Here is a 25534-nt window from a genome sequence, read left to right on the forward strand (position 1 = left end):
CACAACCAGCTCTTTTAGCTTTATGTGTAAAGGGTTCCCTGATGACTGCCAGGGCAGAAAAGGAGTTAAAGAAAAAGCTGGTTGCTTATCACCAACTGGAGTGGGATTAAGGGACCGAACAGCAGCCCTCATTCTGCCTTCCTCTATAGCTGCTTCACTTTTTCCTTTTTCCTTATCTCTCTGCCCCATTTCTAAGGCTAGCAGTATATACAATGATCACTGCTACTGATTGAACATTGTCAGGAACAAAGGCCTATGGAGAGGTCAGGACAATTCCTCCTCTAGCAAGAGATACCCGAGCTGTGATCCACTTTTCAAAGTTGCCTAAAGAAAACTGCAAATATCCCAGTCTGCAGTTTGTAAGAAAATCCCAGGTGTATAGGCTGCTTTTTCATGAGTTTGCAGATCATCTTTTTCTTTTCCCTCACTAGTTCTTTTCTCTCAGTGGCAGTCACATGGTGATATCTTGCCCCAGAAGCCATTTTTATCCTTCTGTAGTGTTTGCTCTTTAAAAGTGGGCCTTTTTTGAATGACTAGGAGCTTCAAGGTTTGAGGTGACAATTAACTTTAGCCCCAATTCCTGTGTAATTTAGGTGCTTACACAGGTAAATACAAGTGGCTAACTTAAATTTTCTTTATGTCTAGTGTGTCTTGCCATTTTTTTTTTTTAGCGAGAAAAGATTAAGGACTAACTGACCCTCCTCTAACTTTTCTTTGTGTTTTTATAGTATATTTAAGTTCTTCCTTTGACTAGTTAATAAAATGTAGTATTTTTTAGCTTTTTCCTCAAATTATAATTCTGAGATTGTTAAACATTTCTCTTCTTTTAGTTAGACCTAATAAAATTCTCTTTGTAACCTTTCAGATGCAAGAAAGAATTCCTTTGCAGAAACATATCCTGAATATCACATTGAAAGCTAACACCCCTGAGCAGAGAGTCAGATTTGGTGAATGTTCTGTAAGCCAGTCAGCTCATTGGTGCTTAGAACCCATGCAATGATCAACAGCACCCTAAGAGAATGGAATTAGAACCTTAAATTGCCTTGATTGACTAGCTAAGTAAACAGTCAAAAACAAAATGAATTTTAATCGACATGAAAATTGATTCACTAAATCAGAGAACCTGTGCAGACACAAGTCAGGATTTTGTTTGAGGATGGCAAAAAACACACATCTGGGGTTAAAGTTAACTGAAAGTTTAAGGAGAGTTAAATATTTTAAATGTAGGATGACTTTTTAAAGCTAGCATGGCACTACAACTATTCTGATACAGTGTTTCCCATCAGCTCTAATGTGTTTTTTGGAGCAAAAATTAATATAAGACCCGGTCTTATTTTAATATAAGACTAGGTATGGTATAATATAATATGATATAATATAATATAATATAATATAATATAATATAATATAATATAATATAATATAATACTGGGTCTTATATTAATCTTTTCTTCGAAAGATGCATTACAGCTGATGGTCCAGCTAGGTCTTATTTTTGGGGAAACATGGTACTAATAGCTTACTGTCGTTGTGTACTTAACATGAGCCAGCACTGCTCTAAGCCCTTTACACATGACCACTGGCCCAGGAGAGGTAAACAGGATTATGGAAAACTCAGGGTCTTTCCTCCCCTAAATCAACTGAACACCCGGCAGTAGCATAGTGAGAGCCCATCCTACCAGCTCAGATGCGAGGCTTCTTGCATGTGCAAAGGAAGAAGTTGTAAATATTCTGCTTTCTGTAGGAAAATTTAATATCACTTCAATATGTGGTTTTCTGATTTGAAGCCATATATTGAATTTAGAGAACTGGAAATGTATTTTAGTGCATTTACATGAAATTGTCAAGCATTCTCACGTCTTTGGAGCAGATTTTTAAGAATCTTTTAGTACTCCAAAACAGTGCTAGTTAGATGATTTTAATATTACATTGTGAGCAAGAATCATGTGTAAAAATAACAAAAATTTTTCCTGGTTTTCAGATGTGTGGTTTTTAACAACAGAGGAGTAGCAGGGGAGAATCTCTTGGTAAGTAAATTTAAATTAGTAATAGCTTAATTTTTCTTTCTTTAAAGATTTTATTGGGGAAGGGGAACAGGACTTTATTGGGGAACAGTGTGTACTTCCAGGACTGTTTTTCCAACTCAAGTTGTTGTCCTTTCAATCTTAGTTGTGGAGGGCGCAGCTCAGCTCCAGGTCCAGTTGCCGTAGCTAGTTGCACGGGGCTCAGCCCACCATCCCAGCAACCTGTGGTTGAGAGGATGTCCTCCAACCAACTGAGCCATCCGGTAGCTTAGTGGCAGTTCAGCTCAAGGTGCCATGTTCAATCTTAGTTGCAGGGGGCAGAGCCCACCATCCCTGTGGGACTCGAGGAGTTGAACTGGCAACCTTGTGGTTGAAAGCCTGCGCTCCAACCAACTGAGCCATCTGGGAGGCAGCTCAGCTCAAGGTGCCAGGTTCAATCTTAGTTGCAAGGGGCACTGCCCACCATCCCTTGCGGGACTCGAGGAATTGAACTGGCAACCTTGTGATTGAGAGCCCATTGGCTCATGTGGGAATCGAACCGGCACCCTTCAGAGTTAGGAGCATGGAGCTCTAACTGCCTGAGCCACCGGGCCAGTCCAGCATATTCTTTTTTATTTAACTCTTTTTATATAAACAATACAAGTTCATCATGGAAAAATACAGATAAACAACAACAAAAAAAAAAATCCCAAAACCCAGGAAATTTGCATGACCTATAATTATACAATCAGGGGAATCCCCTCAGTCTATTTTCATCCAGATCTTATGTTTAAATTAAAAATATGGAATACATTTCTGTTTTTATAAAAATTAAGATTCTATTTTGTAACTTAACTTTTGTACTTACTGTATTTTAACATCAATAGATATTTACATCATTTTAATGCAAAACACATTTTCTTTAAAAATTAACTAGTACAAAACAAATTAACCAGTACAGTAATACTTTTTTCACTTAAGAAATTTCTTTTGTTGTGAATTGGATTGACTATATTATATGCCTATTTGCCCACCAGAGTTTGCATAGAGGAAATATTTTAAATCGACCTTTTTTTTCCTTACCCCCTAAAGTTTTTGCTAAGATAGAAGTTCTTCCATCTCTTAGAAAATCATCATTCTATCTAATGTTAAACCAGTGAGTTGCAGTGAGAAATATTATACTCACTGAAATTTTCTTGAAGCTTTTCAACTATTTGTCCCTCACCACTTTAATGGGTCAAAGGCAATTCTATCAGAATGGAAAGAAACTTTCTTTCAGTCATTGATAGAGAATGTTATTAAGACTATAAATGAGTCAGTCATGCTGGAAATAAAATTTTACAATCATGTCACAAATGTCAGTACTTTATGAGAGCACGGAGGAAGCTCTTTCTCTTGGCTTTAGAGTGACTTAGGTTCTAGAGGAATCAGATCAATATGATTTCAAAAGCAAAAGTTATAAAGTGCTTATGGTATCTTACTCAAGTGCCTCATAATAAATAGTTTGATGTGAACGTTCACATTTCCTTATTTATCCAGCTGTTTAGGAATTCTGTAGACAGATGGTAGGTACTTCAAAGGGAAAGGTTTGAATTTGTCACTGTGGCCTTGGATCAAGCTAATCGTTTTTGAGCAGCTCTTGTCTGCTGTGTACCTACCTAGGTGCTTCAAGGACACAAAGAGAGGGAAGACATGATCTGAGGCTATCAAGGAAATAACATGCTGCAAAGTAAACTCCATTAGGTCCCATAAAGTGAGGGTCAAAGATCTGTTCATTCAGCAAAGCTGTGTTGTATGCTTATTAAATCAGACACTGTACAAGGCAGTAGGGTAAAGAGTGTACACTTACTAGACATGACCCTAAGCCTTAACAGCTTTAACTTAAGTTGCAGGAGAGAGTCAGATACATAAAAATATGCACAGCACAGACCTAAGTGTAACTGGGAAGATTTATTAAGGCTACAGATCATAAAGGGATGGAATAACTAATTGCCTGCGGAACGTGGAAAAACACTAGTGGAGGTAAATTTGTATTGGGTCTTATAGGTTATGGTGTTGAACCAGGAGAGGGGATAAAGAAGTTTTCTCAGCGTAAAGCGCAAGGTATTAAAAGAGTATGGAATAGCCAGTACTTACTGCTAGAGGGATGATGATGATGATAATTTTATCTAATGTTTACTGAGTCATTAGAATATATGTTATGCCTTTTCATACTTAATATTCATCAAGAGAAACAACTCAATAATTTAGGAAAGCATAGCCACCATCACCTCCATTTTCCAAATGAAAAAAATGAGGCACAAATAGGTAAAGAACTTGCCCTAGCCAAGAAATTCAGAGCCAGGATTCAGACCGAGGTAATCTGACTATGTGCTTATATTCTTGACCATTATGCTATACTCCCTCTCGTTATTCGGGAAGTGACAGGAATTCTTCTACAAGGGCTAGGACCAAATTTTGAAGAGTCATTTGTAGAATCCCCAGGAACCTAGTACCAAATCATTAATACTAAAAACATTTTTTTTCAGCTTTATTGATTATAATTGACATATGAAATAATTTGATCATCATCATGTTTTAGAAAGAGAACTTAAAGCAGTTGAGTAGAAAAGAAATGGAAGAGAAGGGCCTGGAGGCTAGGAGGTCAGTTAGAAAGCACTTACTGTGGATCTATCCAGATCTTGAAAGGCGGTAGGAGGGAAGAAGAGGAGAACACAAAAATGAGGGGTATTCATGGGGCAGAAAGAATATTGTATTGTGGGAAGTGAAGATAAGGGAATCAAGGTTGGCATTTCTAGCTTGGCGGACTGGTAAAAGGAGTTGATATTTGCTGAAATAGCAAATTCAGGAGAATTTATGAAATATTGGTGTAATAAAAAATAAATTCAGTTTTAAATGTTTATGGTGCTTATAGATCCTCCAGGTGGAAATTTTGGGATAAAAACAGTTGGATACACTTCACTGGCTCTCAGGAGAAATGTACAGGTTACAGAAAGAAACAGGTTGTCAATGCACAAGTGGAATTGGAATTTAGGAGTGGTTGAGATTGCTTAGGGACAGTTTATAGAGCCAAGGGGAGAAAGGTCTATGGATAGCACCTTAGAACAGAACAAATAGGATGGAGAAGAGAGAAAGATGAGGAGGAAGCTTGAAAAAACTTCTAACCTCAGCATTTAAAGTTAATTGGAAATTCACTTTGAAAGAATGCAGCAACTCAGTAACTTTTAGCCATAAATTTTAGTTGGATTTTTGAAAAATCTCCAAGAACACTGAGGACTTACAAAGGGATTAGATAGATAGATAGATAGATAGATAGATAGATAGATAGATAGATAGATAAATTTTCAAGAATTCACTGAGTTCTGAGGGGTTAAGAGTAGCTTGGTCTCTGGATTCTTACACAGTGCACTGGGTTAAGTTCTGATTAAGGATTAAGTATCCCACGGCAAATATATGTATCATAAAGGCTAATATGATCTAATTTAAGAAAAATAAGGATGTAAAATGACCAAAATGTAATTAAAATTATATCCTTTTAGAACAACTGCTTTAAAAAATAAATTTAAGGGAGTAAATTAATTATAATTTAATATGTACTTCTTGTACCCTAATGGATCACAAAGACGATGCCAATATTAATTATTAAAACTAGCTTTGATATTTAGATTCCTTGATAACCCTTCCTTTCTGCCTTAGAGCTGTGAACAATTACTGTTTCTGACCAGAAGAACTCTTATGTTTATTTATACCTCACCTTGTTCCAGAAAGAATTTAATGTATCTCAGACTTAGAGTAAGTAAGACCTTAGGGTAGGCATTAAAAAAAAAAAAAAAAAAAAAAAGATGAATCAGCAAAGATTAAACAGGAAGGAATAGACTCTAACTGAAATGAACCCAAAAGAGCTAACAAGGGTGAAATGGAATTTAGAGTGAGCAGTCTCCTAGGAGTGGAAGAAAGGCACATGGCCCTCCCTGGGGCTGTTAGCTGTAGGAGATAGATAGTCCCAATCTCAGTAGACTGATCCTCAGATATTTCTGCAGGGTTCCTGGAGTCCTTGGAGTAGATGGTACTTTTTCTTGCTCTCTAGAGATTGGTTTTCAATGATAGGAATCCAGAAAGCTATCCACAAACTTCCTAATATGAATGATTATTTTGTGAACTGCCATGTTCCTAGCTTAGTTTAGGAATGATAATTTACAAAGAACTCAGCCAAAATTGAGTTTGTTGGAAGCTACATAGGGGTCCTTTCCTTTTGGTTATAGGGTCATACAGACTTCTGTGTCCCTAAGTCCAGGAAGAAAATTCTCCCACTTTGTACGATATAAATGTCTAACCATTATGCCGTACACTTGAAACTAATTTAATATTTAATGTCAACTATAATTGAAAAAAATTTTTTTAAATAAATAAAGCAAATAGTCTGGCATTCTCAAAAAGTTAAACATTGAGATACTATATTTCTCAGTAATTCCACTCCTAGGTATATACCCAAGAGAAATGAAAATATATGTTCTCACAATAACTTATATACAAGTACTTATAGCAGCATTATTCATATAAACCAAAAGATAAAAAGAACCTAGGTATCCATCAATGGACAAATGGATAAGTAAATTATGGTATTATCAATATCATGGAATATTATTCAGCATTAAAAAAGGAATGAAGTACTGATACATGCTATAGCATGGATGAACCTTGAAAATATGCTCAGTGACAGAAGCCAGTCACAAATGATCACATATTGTCTGATTCCAGTTTTGTAAAATATTAAGACTAGGCAAATCTGTAAAGTTTGAAAGAAAGTCGATTAGTGGTTGCCTAAGGCTAGGGAAAGGAGGGTGACTGCTAATGGTAGGGATTTTCTTTGTGGGGTGATAAAATGTTTTAAAACTGTAGTTGTATTTCAACAACTGAGTATACTGAAAACCATGAATTGTACACTTTAAGCAGGTGGATTTTCTGGTATGTGAATCATGTCTCATAAAGCTGTTTTTAAAAAAGCGTTCTTTTGGCACTTTCCAGTTCAAATAAGAGCTGGTTCAGCAGGTAAGGGAGGGCCAATGGGGTGAATAGATAGATGCTGGAAGATACTTTAAAGCAGAGCTGCTCCTGGAAGATACTTTAAAGCAGAGCTGCTCCACGTGTGGTTTGTGGACCAACTTCAACTTCTCAAACTATTAGGTTGGTGCAAAAGCTATTGTGGCTTTTGCAATAATTTTTAACCTTTTAAAACGCAATGACTTTTGCACCAACCTAATCTCTGACACGATGAGGGGCTGCAATTAGAATTCGCCACCAACTTCAGTTCCAAGCATACTGCTTAAATGAGCTGATTTTTATTTATTTGTTTATTTTTTTACCATAGCAATACTCTCTTGGTGACAGAAGCAGCGTGCTGATTTCCATTTTGTCAGTACCTCATCTGATCCTGGACTGACACTTTGAGTAGCTCTGCTTCAGAGATCCTCTAACCTAAAACCTCATTTTATACATGAGGATGCCTCTGTAGAAGTGGAATGGCAGGCCTGACATCATAAGTATGCTTAGTGGTCTTAGGACAGGAACTCAAACTGTCGGGTAGAATGTCTTTCAGCACTGGTTTTGTGTCAAGTCACACTGAAAATCTAGGGGTAGAGATAAGAGCGTTTTTAACCAGAGAGTTCTTGCCTCCACCTCAGATAATGGGTGGTTAATGAAGGACTCACATCTAGAGAAATGTGCTCTTGTTTTCTACTAAGCTTTTCCATCTTAGCTTTTTCATGGAAGATAATGGGGTAGGAGGGATGTAGGGCTGTTTCCCCTCTTGAGCCCTGTTTTCTGCAGGGGGCATTCAGAAGGGATGAAGGACTACCACCACCACCACCACCCTTATGATCTGAGGGAGGAGGCGCATACAGGGCAGGGCCAGCCAGGCACAGCTCAGTGTCAGGCATTCCCTTTACCTCACTCAAAACCTTCCTACTGAACTCAAGTCTGCCCTTTCCTAAATGCTCCAAAAATAACCTCTTTCTCCTCCCTCTACCCCCATCAGAAGAACAACAGCTCCATCAGATATGGGTATGAATGCACTGAATTCTTTAGAATTTTCTCCAAACATTGAGAGAAGGCTCCTGGGTTATGACTTCTACAGATTAGCAAGTTAATGTCCTCCCAGAGTAGCTAGAGAGTCAGGCTACCTGACTAACAGAGTGAATTTAAATTCGTTTCTAGACAAAAGAAAAAAATTAATGAAATTTGCATTTTGGTTTGCATTTAAAACAAATGACTTCTAAACCAGGACAAGAAAATTCTCTTTCAGGTTAGGGAGAAATCAGTTTGTCTTCTTTTTGGAAGTTGAGTAAGAAGGATAAATTAGATATTATCCATAGATAAATATAAAATATTGCTTTATTCTTTTCCCATTATTATATATGAATAATTAAGAATTAATTTCATTATTTTGTCAATGTTTTTAAAAAAACTAATCTCTAACAGCCATAAAACAAATTGTTATTGTTTCTCTCTGATCATAGTTGCAGTTGAACAATTTGAACAATCTTGGTTTGTACTTATTGTCAAATTATTCTAACTTATAAAATATTTATTCCCAAGCATCTGCTAGAAGGTTACCTATCCTTTAGATTTTCTGCATTTTTCCAGAATAGCTTTCCCATTTTTATCGCACTCTAAAAAGATTTTCACTACCCAGCTGAATCCTGCCAGGTATTCCTTCATCCTTTTTCTGATTAGGTATGACTTATTCTACCTTTGTTCTGGAAGCATGGAGAAAAACAGGAATTACTGCAATAGAATAGTGGCTGGTGGCATTAGTAGCCCTAGCAACTGAAAATTAACTAACAGTTTTTGTCTAAGAAGCTGCTAGTTATATCTTCAGACCTGAATAAAATTTCTGGCAGACCTACCAGTTCAATGTATTGCCCCCATGAGTGCTTTTGCTGTGTGCCCTGGATGAATCTCTCCTTTAATGGAACTCAAGTCCTGTGAAGAAAGAAGGCACATGATGTTTCCTGTTGGAGCCCACCAAATACCAGGAGGTTATATGATGTAACCACATGGTTTTGCATATGAGAACTTACTAATCAGTTCTTCTCATTTTCAGTCCTATGTGTTTCAGTTTAATTCAACAAGTATTTATTGACTGTCAGAGGTAGAGGTGAATAAAACTGTAGTAGAGAGAGACAGAGGTAGGAAGGAAACGAGCCCACTGACCAGGACAATTAGGGGTAGAATTGGGAAAGGCTGTGAGGTTCTGAAGATGAGAGGCTAAGTCTTATCTCTTGTCTGACATTTATTCAAGACATGATTTCAACAAGCAGAGTTGACAGTGAAGGACACTTGGCAGATAAAGTTTACACAGGTAGCAAGGATATTAAGAGGTCTAGCAGTAAAGAGAGTGGTAGTGTGCCATTGACCTGAATCCATACATATGGAGAAATAGTAAAATACAGAGCTGGAAAGATTGCTTGGCATATTGTTGAGGGCCTTGAACACTTGGCAGAGGAATTTGTCCTTAGTTCACTTGGCAATGGAAAGCTAATGAAGAATTTTGAGCAGAAATACTGTCGTAATTAATTAAAGCTGAAAGTGTTCTTTGGACAGATTAATCTGACAGTAAATGGGAGGTACAATTATGGATGGTTGTCAGGGAAGGCTGGGAGTTAACCAGTTAAAGAGGTTATCACAGCAGTCCAGGTGAGAGTTTAAAAAAGCCTGGTAGCAAGGCAGATGGTGCTGTACCCTTGCCACACTCTTACCGCCCCCCGCCCCGGCACTTAACCATTTCCATGCATGCCTCCCTGATGGCTTCCAACTGCAAGCACCCACATATCTCTGGGGGCCTTCTCTAGTCACTGGAGCTCGCTGGACCTGAGCTCAGGGCAGACCGGAAGTGCCAGGGAGTCAACATCTTCCAGGTACAGCCTTCAACCAATGACTGAAGAGAATTGGTAGATGAATAATCCACCTCCTTTGCCACTTGGTGGGGATAATTTTGAGCCATTTTCAACACAGTCTCCCAAAGTGCCCCAAGAAGATTGAGTCCCAGTTGCCCACAGCCACAAACAGTTGGTAACGTAGTCTTTATTGACTTCCTATCCTTCCTGACCCACGTCACCACTCCCCTACTGGCACTTCCAGGTATTACCTTGCAGATGAACTGCTTGCATTCACACATCCTTGTATCCGGCTCTTCTGAGAGAATCTAATATATCGAGTCCTTACTAGTGTTGAAAGAAGGGGTCTTTTGTGTTTCCTGCAAGAGATACTGAGGAGGAAAAAGCTGCAGGACTTAGCAGTTTATTGGTTATAAGGGTCAGGGAGAGGGAGAAGGCAATGTCACTTACAGTCTTAACTAGGAAAATATAGGTGTCCTTTATAGAAAAATGGGAAGTTAGGAGAAGCATTAGGAGTTTTCATGAAGAGAAAAGGGTTTACTCTGGGGCATTTTGAGTTTGAAGTACTGGCACAACATTACAGTGAAGTTGGCTGCTAGAACTTGGAGTTTGGATCTGGAGCTTAAGATGAAGATAAGACTGTAGAGATTTAGGTTTAGTCATTGCATAAAAGTGGTTTGATGAAGCTATGGAGGTAGATAAGACCCTCAGGAATTGGATATTGACCAGAAAAGCAGATGCAGGTCTAAGACAAAACTTTTGGAAATGAATACCCACATCTGGGGTTGGGGGCAGAATGACAAGAACTGGGCAGGAACTGGAAAGCCAGCTGCAGGAAGAGAAGAGGAAGCCAAGGGAGCAGCCGGAGGAGGCAGATCATGCTGGAAAGTCCCTAGGTTTGCTGAGTTTCAGCATTCCAGCAACTTTGATCTACACCAGTATTCTCAGTTTCAATTTTGATGGAATCCATTTGGAGAAAAACATCTAGGGAAAAACAAAGTTCCTGTATTTGAGGGTGACAGACAATGATTTGTTTATTAAATACCTCGTGGAATCCCAGTGCTTTACAAGAATTAGTTTAGGTATTACAAATATATGTATTAGGCTCTGCTACTTTGTAACTGGCAAATTACCTAACCTTGCTGAGCCTCAATTTCATTATGTGTAAATAAGGAACCAGGTGCTATGTTTGTTCCTTCCTGGCACTAAAATTTTCTGATCCTAATCATTTTTCATAGACCATTTTTTTTGTGCCCTAACTCTGTGTTTGCATGTGTTTGTGTGTGTGCATGTGTATGTACATGTGCACACATACTTCACTTAAAGCCAGCATAACAAGAGTACACTTTGGTGACTTATTCATAAGTAATTCAGAAATTTTAAAGCTATGCAATGTGAAGAGACTCACATATAATAAAAATACCAAGTAAGGATGATTTTTTTCTTACTTCTTAATTCTGCAGTCACTATGAAGGAGCATGATAGTAGATATTGTTCTATTTAGATTTTACCTTGAATTTGTATTGCATAAATGCATTTAATCACAAAGTGTTTTTATCTCAGTTTAGTCAGCTGTTCAGGTGTTATAGGAGTTAAACTTTCTAAACTCAATTTCCTGTTTATAAAATAGATATTCTAATAAAATCTTCAGGGTTTTGTGGACACAAATTTAATTTATTCAATAAATGTTAGCCATTGTAAATACTGTCAGGTTAACTTTTATCTCCTGGACAGTTCCATATCTGCAGATCTCAGAAAAAAGATAGTAGGCAGTAGTAGTGTTTTAGGCTTGAGTTAATTGGAAGCAGCATGGAAAATTGTAACTTTCTCAGACTACTCATTAGTGAGTGAATGGTGGGTGACACATACCTTCCTATTGCGATCATGGTTGGTTGAAATACTACAATTGGGGTTGTACAGATAACTCGTTTCAGTATTTTTATTAGAGTAATGTTACCAGATTCCTCTCATTGTTATTAAATTTCTGGTTATTTTATCTCATATATACTTTATACTTAAACACATTCTCACATCTATTCTATAGACAGGATTGTCCTATCCTCCCAGATCTCAAATAATGCATCTGTGAAGCTTTTCTGCTAGAAACAAAGCCTTTATTGATGAAGTTTACATGAAAGCATTTTTTTTAATGTATTATGTATTGAAGCATAATCAGCTTTACATATTTTAACATTTTAAGTGTCCGTTTCAGCCTAGTACAGCTGGGGCTATATGGATATATTATTGTAAAAAAATTAATTAATAGATCAGACTGGATATTGCTTTATCTAGAGTGAAGGCAATGCCAGAAAACCACACTCCTTCATTGGTAGTCAGCACTCAGCATAGAGAAAACAGTTCTCCAGTTAGAAATGAGCCACAATTTAAATTTTTTGTGACGTTATTGGAAAGACTTTTTTGTTTGTTTGCTTGCTTGTTTCTTTATTAAAGAAATACTTTGGCTTGTTTGGCTTGTTTCTTTATTAAAGAATTACTTTGGCTTTGTCAGGCATAGGGTTTTGGTTTTTTTCTCTATAAAACAAAGTTTATTTCACTATTTTTCTCCCAAAATTGACTCTGTTCTTGTTTAGTCAGAGACACATCTGAGTAGGATACTGCATTATCTGTTTAAGTTATTTGTATTGATCTTGCTCATTTCTGTCAAGCCTTCCTTGCACAATCAGTCTTTTTGTTAGTACCAAGTTGAATAGCATTGACTTTAAATGGCATACATGTGTACTGCAAGATAGGAAAATTATAAATTTTTATTACTCATAGTATGTGCAAACAAAGGTTATTGTCTCATATTTATTATGATTTGTTGCTCTTTTTAAAGATTTCTGCATTATACAAATCATTAACCTCGCAATTTAAAATTTTGTGTTTTACCTATCACTGCTTGTAGACACCAAGAACTTACTGTTGCGCTAACACTGAAGATTTGGAGACAGTTATTCACCACATACACAGTCTGTACCCTTCTGCAACTTTCCTGGCTGCAGGGGTTTCAATGGGAGGGTAAGGTTTTTCCTTTCTAAAATATCTGAGGGAAGTGGTCTTACCAATGCCTCTTTCAGAGGACTATAAGCTACGTAGACATTTAAAAATAAATGTGTGATTATTTTTATCATGTTTTACCACATGAGGTTGAATGAATGGAGGAATTAGTTCAGGTGAATTATAATATTCTCCTTGACTACTGGCCTCTATGGTGAAAGGATACAAGTACTTCCTTTGACTACTTGGGTTTTTGTGAGCATAAAGGCTTGTCTGAATCCCATGAAGTTGATTTCCATCACTCGGTGGCTGCTATGTTAACTTTCAGATTCCCTGATGTACTCCCAGCGGGCCCTGTACCTGCATTCTCCTGGAGCACTCAGGAAGCTGAACTTGTAGCCTGACTTTTATCATTCCAATCATAGAAATAATCACTTAATGCTCTCTCTCCAAGTCAAGTGGGCTTCAAAAACTTTTTTCTCAGTGGTGGTTTTGTTTGGTTGGTTTGGTTTAGTTTGGTTTGGTTGCTGGGCAAATAAACCTACCCTGGAATGCTCTTCAAGAAACTGAAATTTTGTTGTTAACTCTTACTCCAGCTGCTATTTTAAGCATATGAACATTATTATAATTTGTGCTGCTTGCAATTATATTGGGGCTTTTTGGGAACTTTTATGCCATGTATATATTTAGGTTCATTTCTACTAATAATATTTATATATATATATATATATATATATGGAGAGAGAGAGAGATTAATAAACTCCAAAATTTTTATTATCTGGCATTTTACTATGCTTAGATTCCCTAAACCATTGTCCCAAACTACTTTTTAAAATCAACAAACATGAAACAGAAAATGATATTTTTTTCTTAATATTGTAATTAACTTAGGTGTCATTTCAATTTTCAAAACATGTTAGGAGTACATTTACTTGAAAATGAACAGCTTTTACAAATGATAGACTGAAAAATAGGCTTTAAGCACCTTTTTAGATTCTAATAAACGTAAACTAGGAAGAAAAGAATACGTTTCTTAAATTAGCATGGAAGGTCTGACTTGACCTACTAAAGGAAGAAATCTGTCTGAATCGGTGTAGAAAACCCAGGCAGAACCTCTGAATTGTGCTTAATGGACAGCATTTTGCTTCTCTTTCCTTTGCTCCAGAACATGATCCTAAAGCACAGGGTGCCAGCTGAACTTTTTTTCCTTAATCTTATAAATTCTTGACTTTTTTAAGGCCAGACCTTACATAAACAGGCCCAGATTCTCTATTCAGAAGCTCCTGGGAAATGCCTATTCATGCTGCATTGAAGCCTCAGGGCCTGAAGGCAGAACTTGACCATTAGCCTTTGCAGTTGGTTGAATATTAATGTCTTGTAAATTGTTTGAAGGAAACCCCCTTTCTAGTTGCCTAGCACTGTGACATGTTCCCAAGTCGGTTTACCACTTGGGATGTGTTTTACAGCTTGACACATTTTTTCTTTTGGAATGCAACAGACAAAAGCATTTGTCCAAGATCCTTATGCCCAGTATCCCCCCTCCAACTCCCAGACTGGGGTAATCCGCAAGCTGTGATGCCTGGAGCCAAATAGGGGCTTTGAACCAGAACTGAGTCTATCCAAGGAACCCATTCTGCTCTAGACTCAGTCAGATTCAAATCTCTCAATGAATTGGCAAACTACCTTTAAAAAAATGTATAGAAACTTACAAATATAGTATATAAAAATGAAGAGTGTTAATGATCCACCATATATACTCATCACCCAGTTTCAATAATTATCAACTCATGGATAATCATTCTCCATCCTTCTCAACTCTGATTATTTTAAAATAAATCTCAGATATCATTTATAAATACTTCAGGTATCTCTAAAACGGAAGGTTTCTTTAAAAAAAGAACCCAAATACCCAATACTATTATCATACCTGAACAAAACTAACAATAATTCCTAAATGTTCTCAAATATTTAGTCAGTGTTGAATTTTCCCAGTTGTCAATTTGTTTGTTGATTGGCCTGCTTTTATAGTTTATTTGAGTCAGGAGCCAGATAAAGCCTGTACATTCATTGGGATTGATATGCCTTTTAAGTCTCATAATCCATAGATTCATATTCTCTCTCTCTCTCTCTCTCTCTCTCTCTCTCTCTCTCTCTCTCTCTCTCCCTCTCTCCCTCTCCCTCTCTCTCTCTCTCTCTCTCTCTCTCTCTCTCTCTCTCTCTCTCTCTCAGCCTCTCCCTCCCTCCCTCCTTCCCTCCCTCTCTCTCTTTTTCTCTTTCTGCAATTTTTTTATTTTGGTGAAGAAATGGTATCCTTTTTCTGTCGAAGTGAAACAACCCTTGACATTATTTTGCTCCTGAGTAATAACCAAGAAGTATCCCCACCTACTTGGACATAGTTACTCCTTGTCCTTCCTACTCATGAAAGCTTCCTTTCCACCCCTTCCAATTTGCCCATTATACCAGCCTCCCAGAAATCTCTGACCTCCAGCCAAAGAATAGGGCCACCAAAATAGGACCGTGGAATGAACCCTTTGCAGGAGAGTAAGCATTAATCCTTTAAATGGCTTAGTGAGCCACAGTGATGTATACAAAGAGGAATATAGTTATTTTCCAAAATGAAATCTCCATTTTTGACCTAAACCCTTATCAAATTCACTCTGCAAGCCATTTAGGTTGGAAAAAAGAATGAGAATTTTTACCCATTTCTCCTATTTCAGAACCTGGGCAATTAGAGAAATAAATAACGGAAAATACTATAATGAGAAGTAGAATTTAGGATTTCATTCTGTCTCTTAAATGGCGATGTTAAACTTAGATTTCTGACATTAGTATTATATTAAACTCCATTCTTGTACCTTTAACAAAAAGAGAACTAGGGTAGAATCAAGAAAATTCACAGAACAAAAAGAAAGAAGGAAAATATGTGATAGAAAATAAGATAAATAACAGGAAGGAGCAGGAAGAGAAAACTAGTTGCTATAAGGGCCTATTGTTCTGTCACAATCTAGAAAGTCTAACTCTAGACTGGGGAGCCCTTTGGAGACGTGCCATAGGGTGCAAGGAGGCGTGAGCAACTAGAATGGCCACCCACACTGATTCCTCAGAATCTCTGGGAGTGAGACCCAGACATCCATTGTAGTTTTAAAAACTCCCCAAATTGTTCCAATGTGCAGCCACATTTGAAAACCACTCCTTTTGTGCTCTTTTTTTTTCTATGCCAAGGGTTGGAAAACCACGGCCTGCAGGCCAAATCTGGCCAGCTGTCTGTTTTTGTACAACCTACGAGCTAAAAATGGTTATATTTTTAAATGATTGAAAAAAAATCAAAACAAGAATAATATTTCATGACGTGAAAATTATATGAAATTCAAATTTCAATGTTGGTATGTAATGTTTTATTGGAAAACAGCTATGCCCACTTATTTATGTATTGTCTATGGATGCTTTCAAACTACAATCACAGAGTCCAGTAATTGCAGCAGAGATTATAGGACCCCCTCCAAACCCCAAACATTTACTATGTAGCCATTGATAGAAAAAGTTTGCCTGAAACACCCCTCACATACTAAATTACACATTCAACTGGAGGCTAGGGCATAGCGATTTGCAAAATTTTAAATCTCCACTCTATGATCGAGTTCCCTCATGTTTTATACTTCATAGAACAATACACATATAAGTGATACCGTATGTTTTGTCCCACTCACAGTATAGTGGACTGCAAGATAAATAAGTATGTGAATGAAAAGTAAGAATGAAGACACTTGCATGCTTTTCCAAGATAAAGTACTTAAAAACTGGTTTGTATTTTTCTTCTCCATAGTTGGTAAAGCCCATAGTTAGAAGTGGGATGTGTTGAGAGCTATAACAAATTCATCCCTGGCTTTGCCATTTCTCCTCATTTTAGAATGCTGCTTTTAAATTACCTGGGAAAAACTGGGCCAAAAACTCCTTTGAAGGCAGCTGCAACTTTTTCAGTTGGTTGGAATACTTTTGCTTGCTCGGAGTCATTGGAGAAACCACTGAACTGGCTGCTTTTTAATTATTATTTGACAACTTGCCTCCAGTCTTCAGTTAATAAGTGAGTAATCTTTAAAACTGCTGGCCCCAAACTTTTTGGATTACATATCCCAACAATAAGTTTTACAGAACATCACTGCTAATGTATGTACATTTATGTTACGTTATATGCATTTACTATTGTACCAAAATATTCTTTATGTTGTAAATGTATACAAAAGTTAAAAAGACTTTAAATATAAACTGAAAATATCGATAGAACTTCTAATGTTTTCTTTCTGTACCGCAATGGGTTTTCTTGTTTTTCTGTGCCCCTAGAGTATGGGCCCTCGCTTTGAGGGTCACTGTTCTAAATTATTCTAAAAAACTGAAAACATTGGTATTAAGTATGTTGAGTAATATTATGAACTATTTCCTTGGATTTTCTACTTGTCGCTAATACTATCAGTACCTAATTCTCTCCTGGGCAGTAAGTAATATATTAAGTATTTTCAGTGCTGAAGAATATGATTCCTTAAGCATGTGCTCACAAGCTGAGTATGTTTTAGAGGCTTACAAGAATGCAGTTCACTTGCATGTTCTCAGCGCACACACACACACACACACACACACACACACACACACACCGCCCCGTTGCTAACATTATCAAAATAATGTCTTTGCATTAGTTTTTCTGGAACTGTTTGTGTATCTTCTAAACACTTAAACGTCATGGTAGCAAAGAACATAGAGATGTTTCTGGGTTTGTTTGTTTGTTATGACAATTACCATTCATTTTTTAGTGAATTGATAAATTTAAATGTAAACTCTAAATACAGGGTCAGTTAATTTGTGCCTGACTTATTGAAAACCATAATTATCCTGAAAGTCGACATTAAGCACTGGGTTAAACTAAACCTATTTGTTAAATTACAGATGTTGATTATAAAATACTGCTAAATATACTAAAGATCCATCGTATCATTAATTATTTGTGGTCACTGGAATGGGGAACAAGAAAAGTGAAGAGTGATTTGAAATAAAGTATAGATTATACAGCAAAAGTGATCAACATTTAAAAAATAAGTACACAAAAATATAAATTCTAATTTTCAATATAGCAATTTTTAAAATAATGTCTTCAGAGAATTTATCCAAGTGAAAACTTCTGGCTTAAATAAGGCCTTTTGGCCAAAATGGTTTAATAGCATCATTGTGTAAGTCTAATTTGTTATGAAACAACACTAATGTTTATTATAGAACTGATTCATTCTTCCTCAATTAAGGAGAAAAGTACTTTAAAAAAATGTCTTTGGGACAAATATCAATGCATTTGTCTGATTAAGTAAATATTTACTGAGTACCAACCAGGTCGGTGCCCTGTGCTAGGCTTAGTTATGTATTACTATGTATTTTAGGTATGTTAGGTATGTTGGAGATGGGAATGACCTTAATTTTTTACTTTTGAAATTCTTTTGTTTCAGGCACCGGCATATGTTTGTAAAACAAATTGACATGGATCATGTCATGAAGGTAGGAGAGAAATTTTATGTAATATTTTTATTTTCTCTTTTGAACTCAAGAATAGATATAATATGTTTGTTTGTGTGTGTGTGTTTTTCAGGCTAAATCCATTAGAGAGTTTGATAAGCGATTTACTTCAGTCATGTTTGGATACCGAACAATTGATGATTATTATAATGATGCCAGTCCAAACCATAGACTGAAATCAGTAGGAATTCCAGTGTTGTGTCTGAATTCTGTGGATGACGTTTTTTCACCCAGTCATGGTAAAATTAACATCTTCATATACATTTTGACATGAGTTAACTGTTTTAAAGTATTGTTCTTTTTAAGAAAATACAGTAATAAGAAATAAAATGGCAGTCATATAATGTTTTCCATTGTGATAAACAGAAAAAATTAGCTAGATACTCATAATTTAATATCTAAATGCATCAGATCCCTTTACACATTGTCATAGCCCCTTATCTAGTCCACAGTGAGAGCCTCAGCAAATTATGACTCTTCATATTTTGCTTGTTCTCATTTTTATAACATTCCTTCTTTATCAAATACACTGTTCTTGGGACACATTATGTTACAGTGTCTTTGCCTCTAGAGTACATTGTCAGCACCTGCCTTTTCTTCCTGAGGTTTGTATACAGTAGGCTTTTGAATATTTCTTACCTTTTAACCTGGAAGAGAACTTGAGACTGTATGAACTTGGTGTCCTTGAATATCTCAATAAGTGTAGCACATTCGACTATAAAGTCACATTTGAAGGAAACAGGCTTTGTTTCCCCCTGGCTACTGTATAAAAGAAAATTATCCCCAAATTAACTTCATTGCTCTTTTAATTCAAGAAACATAGAATTTGGCAACCAAGATGTATATGCATGTGTTTATACATTGAAGCAATATAAGATACTTAGAAGTAATCATACTATCTTAAGAATCAGTAGACATGACCTCTAAATTTTTTCTAATGAAATTTCACAAAGCTTTTTATAAAACTTTTTCTCCATATTTTCCCCCTAAATACTTTAAAAACGTTTCCCTGAGTACTTCATTAAAAAATTATTCTGACTACAAACACGACACATATTATTGTCAAATTTTCAGAAAATCCCCAAAGTACGTGGGAAAAAAATCATCTATTATCTCAGTATAAGGGTATCATTTATTGTGTGATTTATGATTAATCACAGGTAATTTTCGATGACTAGAACTTTTGGACTTTGACCACAAATCAGAAAATGAAACTGTAAACTTTCCTGTCAGTTGGATTACATGGTGATTGTTTAGCCTATTTCCATTGGATTAAGGAAGTCTTGTATTTCTTCATCTTTATATTTCACTGACCCTTTTCCTACCAACAAAATTTTTCCAGCATTTAACCTGACCCACTTGGTTGAAATTTAAATTCATTATTTCCTATTCTTTCCCAAGCCCTTAAAATAGTCTTGCCACATTGAAATAGTGGCCAATTGTCTGAATTCTGACAGCGCAGGCAGCCAGCATCTTTCACATGACTCAAAGTGCACAGCCTTTTGTTCTTCTGATATGACTATGGCTTTCAGTGTTAGAAATTCCTGAGTGTATACAGAGTGTGAAATTGCAGCTCTTAATAATTCCATTAGAGGCAAATGAAGCACTCTAAATCTAAGCATTAATATAAGGTGAAAAGGAAAAGCAAAAATAGTATGTCATTTCCACTGCCATTTCCCTTAAGCTTTCACACCTGATCCCAAGATAGATGTTCATTTTTAGGTTTGGCTGGCTAAGGATGTGTGTTCAGGGCCCCTTTTAGACAATAACTTGACTTCCTGGGACTTGATTTAGGGACTCTTAAGTTTATTTTTCAGGGAGTGTTGTGCGGGGTCAAATTTAGAGCATCATCTAAATAGGCAGTTTGAGCATAGACCCTTCCCTTGGTCTTGGAAGGGGCTCAGTTCTACAATGTGTTATGTCAACTTTTCCTTCCTTAGAAGAGCATGGGGTAGGGAGATCTGACCTTTAATTACTTCATTTACCCCAAGATTCTGCCTAAGATATGAAATTCTAATTATTGCATCAACCATATTATCTTAATTAAGGAGATAAGATTTAGCATATCTGAAATCAAAACACTTTTCATGCCAAATTGGGATCCATTATAGATCTTAAATCAAAACATTTTCACTGTTTGAACTCTAAACATGGGAGAAAAGGAAAAGAATAACTTCAATTCATATATTTTAAAGTTTTTACTCAGCATAGATTTTGTACAGCATATAAAAATACTATCATTACTGGTAAATTGTTTCAATACAGCAACTATATTTTCAAAATAAAATTTTTCTTTCTCTTGACTATAAATAAAAATTCAGAGAAGATAAAGAAAAAATAATCAACAGTGTTTCACCACTCAGAGATAAATACTGTTACCACTTGGAGTAATATTTTATTCCATTCTTTTTTGCTATCCATATGTTTTTACTATATAAATCATATTTAAAATTTTAAATCCTTAATACAGACACCATTTGGCCCCAGGAATCTAATAACTTGCTGTAAGGTTAACCAAAGTCATACTAATGAATTTATACCTCTCACAAAGGTAATAAGATTACTTGTTTTTCTTTCCTGGTGTAACACATGAGTGGGAACCTTATAGCATAATGTAAGTATTTGCCATCCTAGAAACATCTTACTTTAATTTCTCAAAACAAGACTCGGCCTATTCTTTTGTGTTATCATTAAACACTTGGATTGATTCTTCTAAAAATGATGCTCCAATACATAATTGTAAATGTGAACTGTTATAAGAATATATAGATGGTTAATATAATAAATTAGACTTATTCCATTATCCATATTCATTACAAATATTTATTTGTTTAATGGTGTTTGGTTTATAATGATTGGAAACGATAAAGATATACATTTTTCCTTATTATTCCAAAATTGGTAATAATTGTATTTTTCCTCTTTCCTTCCCTCTTTTACTACCCGCCCTTTTTTTTCCCCTCAAGCTATTCCAATAGAAACTGCTAAGCAAAACCCTAATGTTGCTTTGGTTCTTACTTCTTATGGAGGCCATATTGGTTTTCTGGAGGGAATCTGGCCAAGGCAGTCCACCTACATGGATCGAGTCTTCAAGCAGTTTGTACAGGCCATGGTTGAGCATGGAGATGAACTCTCTAACATGTAGTTCTTCAGATGCATTTTGACTGAACCATCATATGAAGGCAGCTCAGCTTAGTGCACAAATCTTAACTACTACGTATATATAAAGCAAATAAGCCAGCAGGGGGTGAAAAGGTCCAGAATGACATGCAAAAACTACTTTTGGGGTAAACAAAACTTTGTAGCAAGAAATCAAATATAGATTTAGATTGTAATTTATGTAGATTTTATTTTTACTATGCCTTACAAAGTACAACCTTAAATAAAGTAGTACAAACATGGAATTGCACTTAGCCAAAACTATTATGTAAGAAGATTTTAATTCCTCAGGGTTTTAATTTAGGCTATTATTTTTTTAGATTACTCATTTTAGATGATTTAATGGTACTTTAATAACTGTTAAAAGATGTTGGTTTTTTGAATGTAAGTTAAAAGTTGGCACATTCCTAAGGGTATTTTTACGTAATGATCACAACATGAAAACTGAAATAAGATAACTGAAATAAGGCAATATGCTAAATATTTTATGTATTCTAACTTTAAAAGGCAAATGCAACGTTAGACTGACTTCTATACATGCTCTTTTACTCTGATAATATTAAATTAAGGCTAATTTATGTTTTATAATGATTATAGTTTACATGCTTATTTTTAAAATAGTATCTATGCATACATATAGATCATTAAATTAAAATAAAATCTATTTTAAATTGTTTCTTTGTGAGTTTTTATTTAGAAAGTAATTTATGATCATTTATGAATTTCATTAGGAAGAAATATTAAAACTGTTTTGTTTCACTGTTTCCAGAATATTGGACTCACACCATGTGTACCAATTAAAATACTTCCAGCTACAGGAAACCTGTCTAACAGAAATAAGGATACTTAGTTATTTTACATCACAAGAAGTCTCCAGGCAGGGCTGGTTTAGGGGTTTGCGGATGTCATCAAAAACTCAGGCTCTTTCTGGTTTCACTCCATCCTCAGCAGGATAGCTAGTTATCTCCTAGACACAGGAGGACTGTTGCATCTCCAGACATCACATTTGTGTTCAGAAAAGGAAAAGGGGAAGGAGTGGGGGCAGACACATCTGCCCTTTTGGGAAAGTGAAAGATTTCCTAGAAGACTTGCCCTTAGGTCCATTGGCCAGAGCTGTGTCACATGGCCACCCTGGTTGAGTACGAAGTTGGGAAATCAAATATGTACACTTTTCCAATTGTAGTGGGGGCAGGCCAGGGAAAGGGCAATGCTTGTTGGGCTAGCCAGCCAATAGAGACATGTTCCATACCGTTCAACATCTTTTCCTCCTTTTTTACTATTTCAACCTGTTTAAGAAACATGTAGATTTTTGCGTCAGGTATCACACACATGAGGAGAAGAACTAGGTACAAAAAAGCATATTAAAATGTTTACTAAAAATGCCACATTTTGGAGAGTACCTGATAATGTACTGGTAGACTCCCCTATAATTTTGTGTAGGATGATGGCACTAATAATACCAGTGCTTTTTGTTCTGTTCATATATTCTGATTAATTGGGTCAAGAAAATTGTTTACTCACTGGCCAGTGACAGAATGGGGTTGGCAGCTCCTCACCTCCCTCTACACCAAAAATTAATTCCAGCTGGATTTAGATAGATAAAGACATAAATACTTTTTTAAATCCATAAAAAGCATTAGATGAAAATATGAAAGATTAGCTTTATAAGGTTAGAGAAGTTCTTAAGTAAAATATAAAAATGAGAAGCCATAAAGAAAAAAAGTGACAGAATACATAAAGATGAAAAACTTCAGTTCTACAAAACCACCATGAACAAAATTAAAATACAAGTGACAGAGAAAAATATTTGCAATATACAAAAGGCTAATATTACAAAGAACACTCACAGAATGATAGCCAGTAAATTATAAAAAGGAGGACAATCTCAGTAGTAATTTAGGAAATGCAAAATTCACAAACAGATATTTGTGACCACCAAGTTGCAAATTTAATAATAGGCAGGATTGATAATAAACAATATACAATGTGGACCCACCAACAATTTGAATAATTATTGTATATTATAATATTACAATATAGTATTACATATTGTATATTATACATTATTGTATGTAAACTAGCAATTATTTTTTGGAGGAAAACAATTTGACAGTATTAAAATACAACACCAACCATATTTAGCAATCCCATTTTGAAGAACCTATGCTAGTATAGAAAAGGTAGCATGGGCGTGTAAAGATACAGGTTCATTACAGCTTTGGACATATAGGATAACAACCTACTTAGAAGGGGAATGGGTAGACTATGACACAAATTATATAACCATCAAAAAGCATGAGGTAGCACTGTACTGATTTATAGAGATTTCTGCTAGATTATTTAACGAAAACTATTTATTCATATGTATATGATCTCATTAGTATAAACAAAATAAAATATAGCTATACATGCATATTTTTTGTATATGTTTTAATTAGAATAAGGTGAGGATTTTCAAGTGTTGATTGTTTTACATGGAGGATAGCCTCTTTTCTCCAGCTGTTTCTCCACACAGTAGCAAATTCTGAGAAAGAGGGGCTGTGTTTTAATTATTTCTACATCCCAAGCACTTAGCGTATTGCGTGGAATAGAGTATGTCCTTAGTCCACATTAGCTGAGTTATAGTGGTATGTTCATGAAAATTCTACCTTGTATTCCCGCTTACTGTTTAGAAAATTTAATTTTATATATATCCTGGAATTTTTTCTAGCTATCTCCTCATGTTTCTTTTTGTAGAGTAAAATATAAAAGGTTGGTTATTGTCATCATGAAACATTTATCCAAAGCCTTCTTACAAAGCATTGTATTTGCAATAGGGATACAAATGGTCTTCTTTCTTTCCTTTTTGTCAGTCACATACATTTTTTAAATATCTTAAACCCAGTAGATACACACAGGTTTTATGGAACTATACTTACTCTTACTATGTACAATATTCATAGTGCAATACATTGTCATATTTTGTAGCCCATTCTATTCTAGTCTGGTATGTTTTATTCTTTTAACTATCCCATTTCATTTTTAAAATGAAAGCGAGAAAATGGAAAATCTTACTGATGCTTCAATCTGAGGGATTGGACTCATTGCATTATTTTCTCTACTTTTGTGCATAGAAATTTTTACTACTTTTTCAAAACTGCTTTTAAAATGCACTTCTGAGCCCCACTAATGGATTGCAACCATTAGTTACTGTGGTTTGTAAGACACTGGAATTCTAGAAATTAAAGGAAGACATCACTGTTGTCGATGGCAGTTGTCACACTTAGTTGTAATAGCTTCTTTACTTATCTACTTTATTCCAGCAGACTGTAAGCACAGTGAAGACAGAACACATATCTTCTTTGTGCTCCATTTTATCCCCAGGGGCCAAGGCACTGTCTGCCTCATATTAGGTTTATTATTAATTAATAATCATACTTTAACCTTAGGTCTGGACCCTGAGAGAATGGTAGAACTTAGTACATACAAGTCAGGAGTGGAGACACGAGGGGTTTTTGCAAACTCTCTCCAAATCTGTTAAAGCAGATTGTTTTCCCTGCAGATTTCAGAGTCAAATGGTAATTTATTAAATCTCACTGTTGCTCTGAACCTAACAAAGCATTAAGCACAAGGTAGGCACTCAGCTTTTTAGAATTTACTTTGGAGTCAATGAAGACAATTTGCAAAGTCAGATGGTAAAGAATACTTAGGAATTGTGCTATTTTAACTCCAGTTCTCACTTGTAAGACAGTATTTTGGCCTTAACTTACAGAAACACGCCAAGCTATAGAATAGATGCTGGTGTCCCTTCTCTTAAAATATAATGTTATATCAGCACTGATACCTAATTCAGTAAAAATTGCTGTATGTAATTGATTTTGTTCTTTTGCATTTAAATTTTATTGCTAAACAAAGACATTGATATTTATATATTCGTCATCAGTGTTATAA

General features: G+C 35.7%; 1 protein-coding gene across 1 annotated transcript in view; it reads left to right on the forward strand.

The window, feature by feature from the left end:
* ABHD3 (abhydrolase domain containing 3, phospholipase) overlaps positions 1 to 22291 on the forward strand; it is a 35414-nt gene extending 13123 nt beyond the window's left edge. Inside the window, exons 4-9 of the mRNA XM_081079078.1 lie at positions 1982 to 2027; positions 12804 to 12916; positions 16803 to 16976; positions 18379 to 18427; positions 18519 to 18684; positions 21412 to 22291. Coding sequence (XP_080935204.1) covers positions 1982 to 2027; positions 12804 to 12916; positions 16803 to 16976; positions 18379 to 18427; positions 18519 to 18684; positions 21412 to 21590 — 727 coding nt within the window. The 3' untranslated portion in view covers positions 21591 to 22291. The remainder of the gene's footprint in view (positions 1 to 1981; positions 2028 to 12803; positions 12917 to 16802; positions 16977 to 18378; positions 18428 to 18518; positions 18685 to 21411) is intronic.
* The last annotated feature ends 3243 nt before the right edge of the window (positions 22292 to 25534 follow it).

This window comes from Rhinolophus hipposideros, assembly GCF_964194185.1.
Source record: "Rhinolophus hipposideros genome assembly, chromosome: 17".
Classification (NCBI taxonomy): domain Eukaryota; kingdom Metazoa; phylum Chordata; class Mammalia; order Chiroptera; family Rhinolophidae; genus Rhinolophus; species Rhinolophus hipposideros.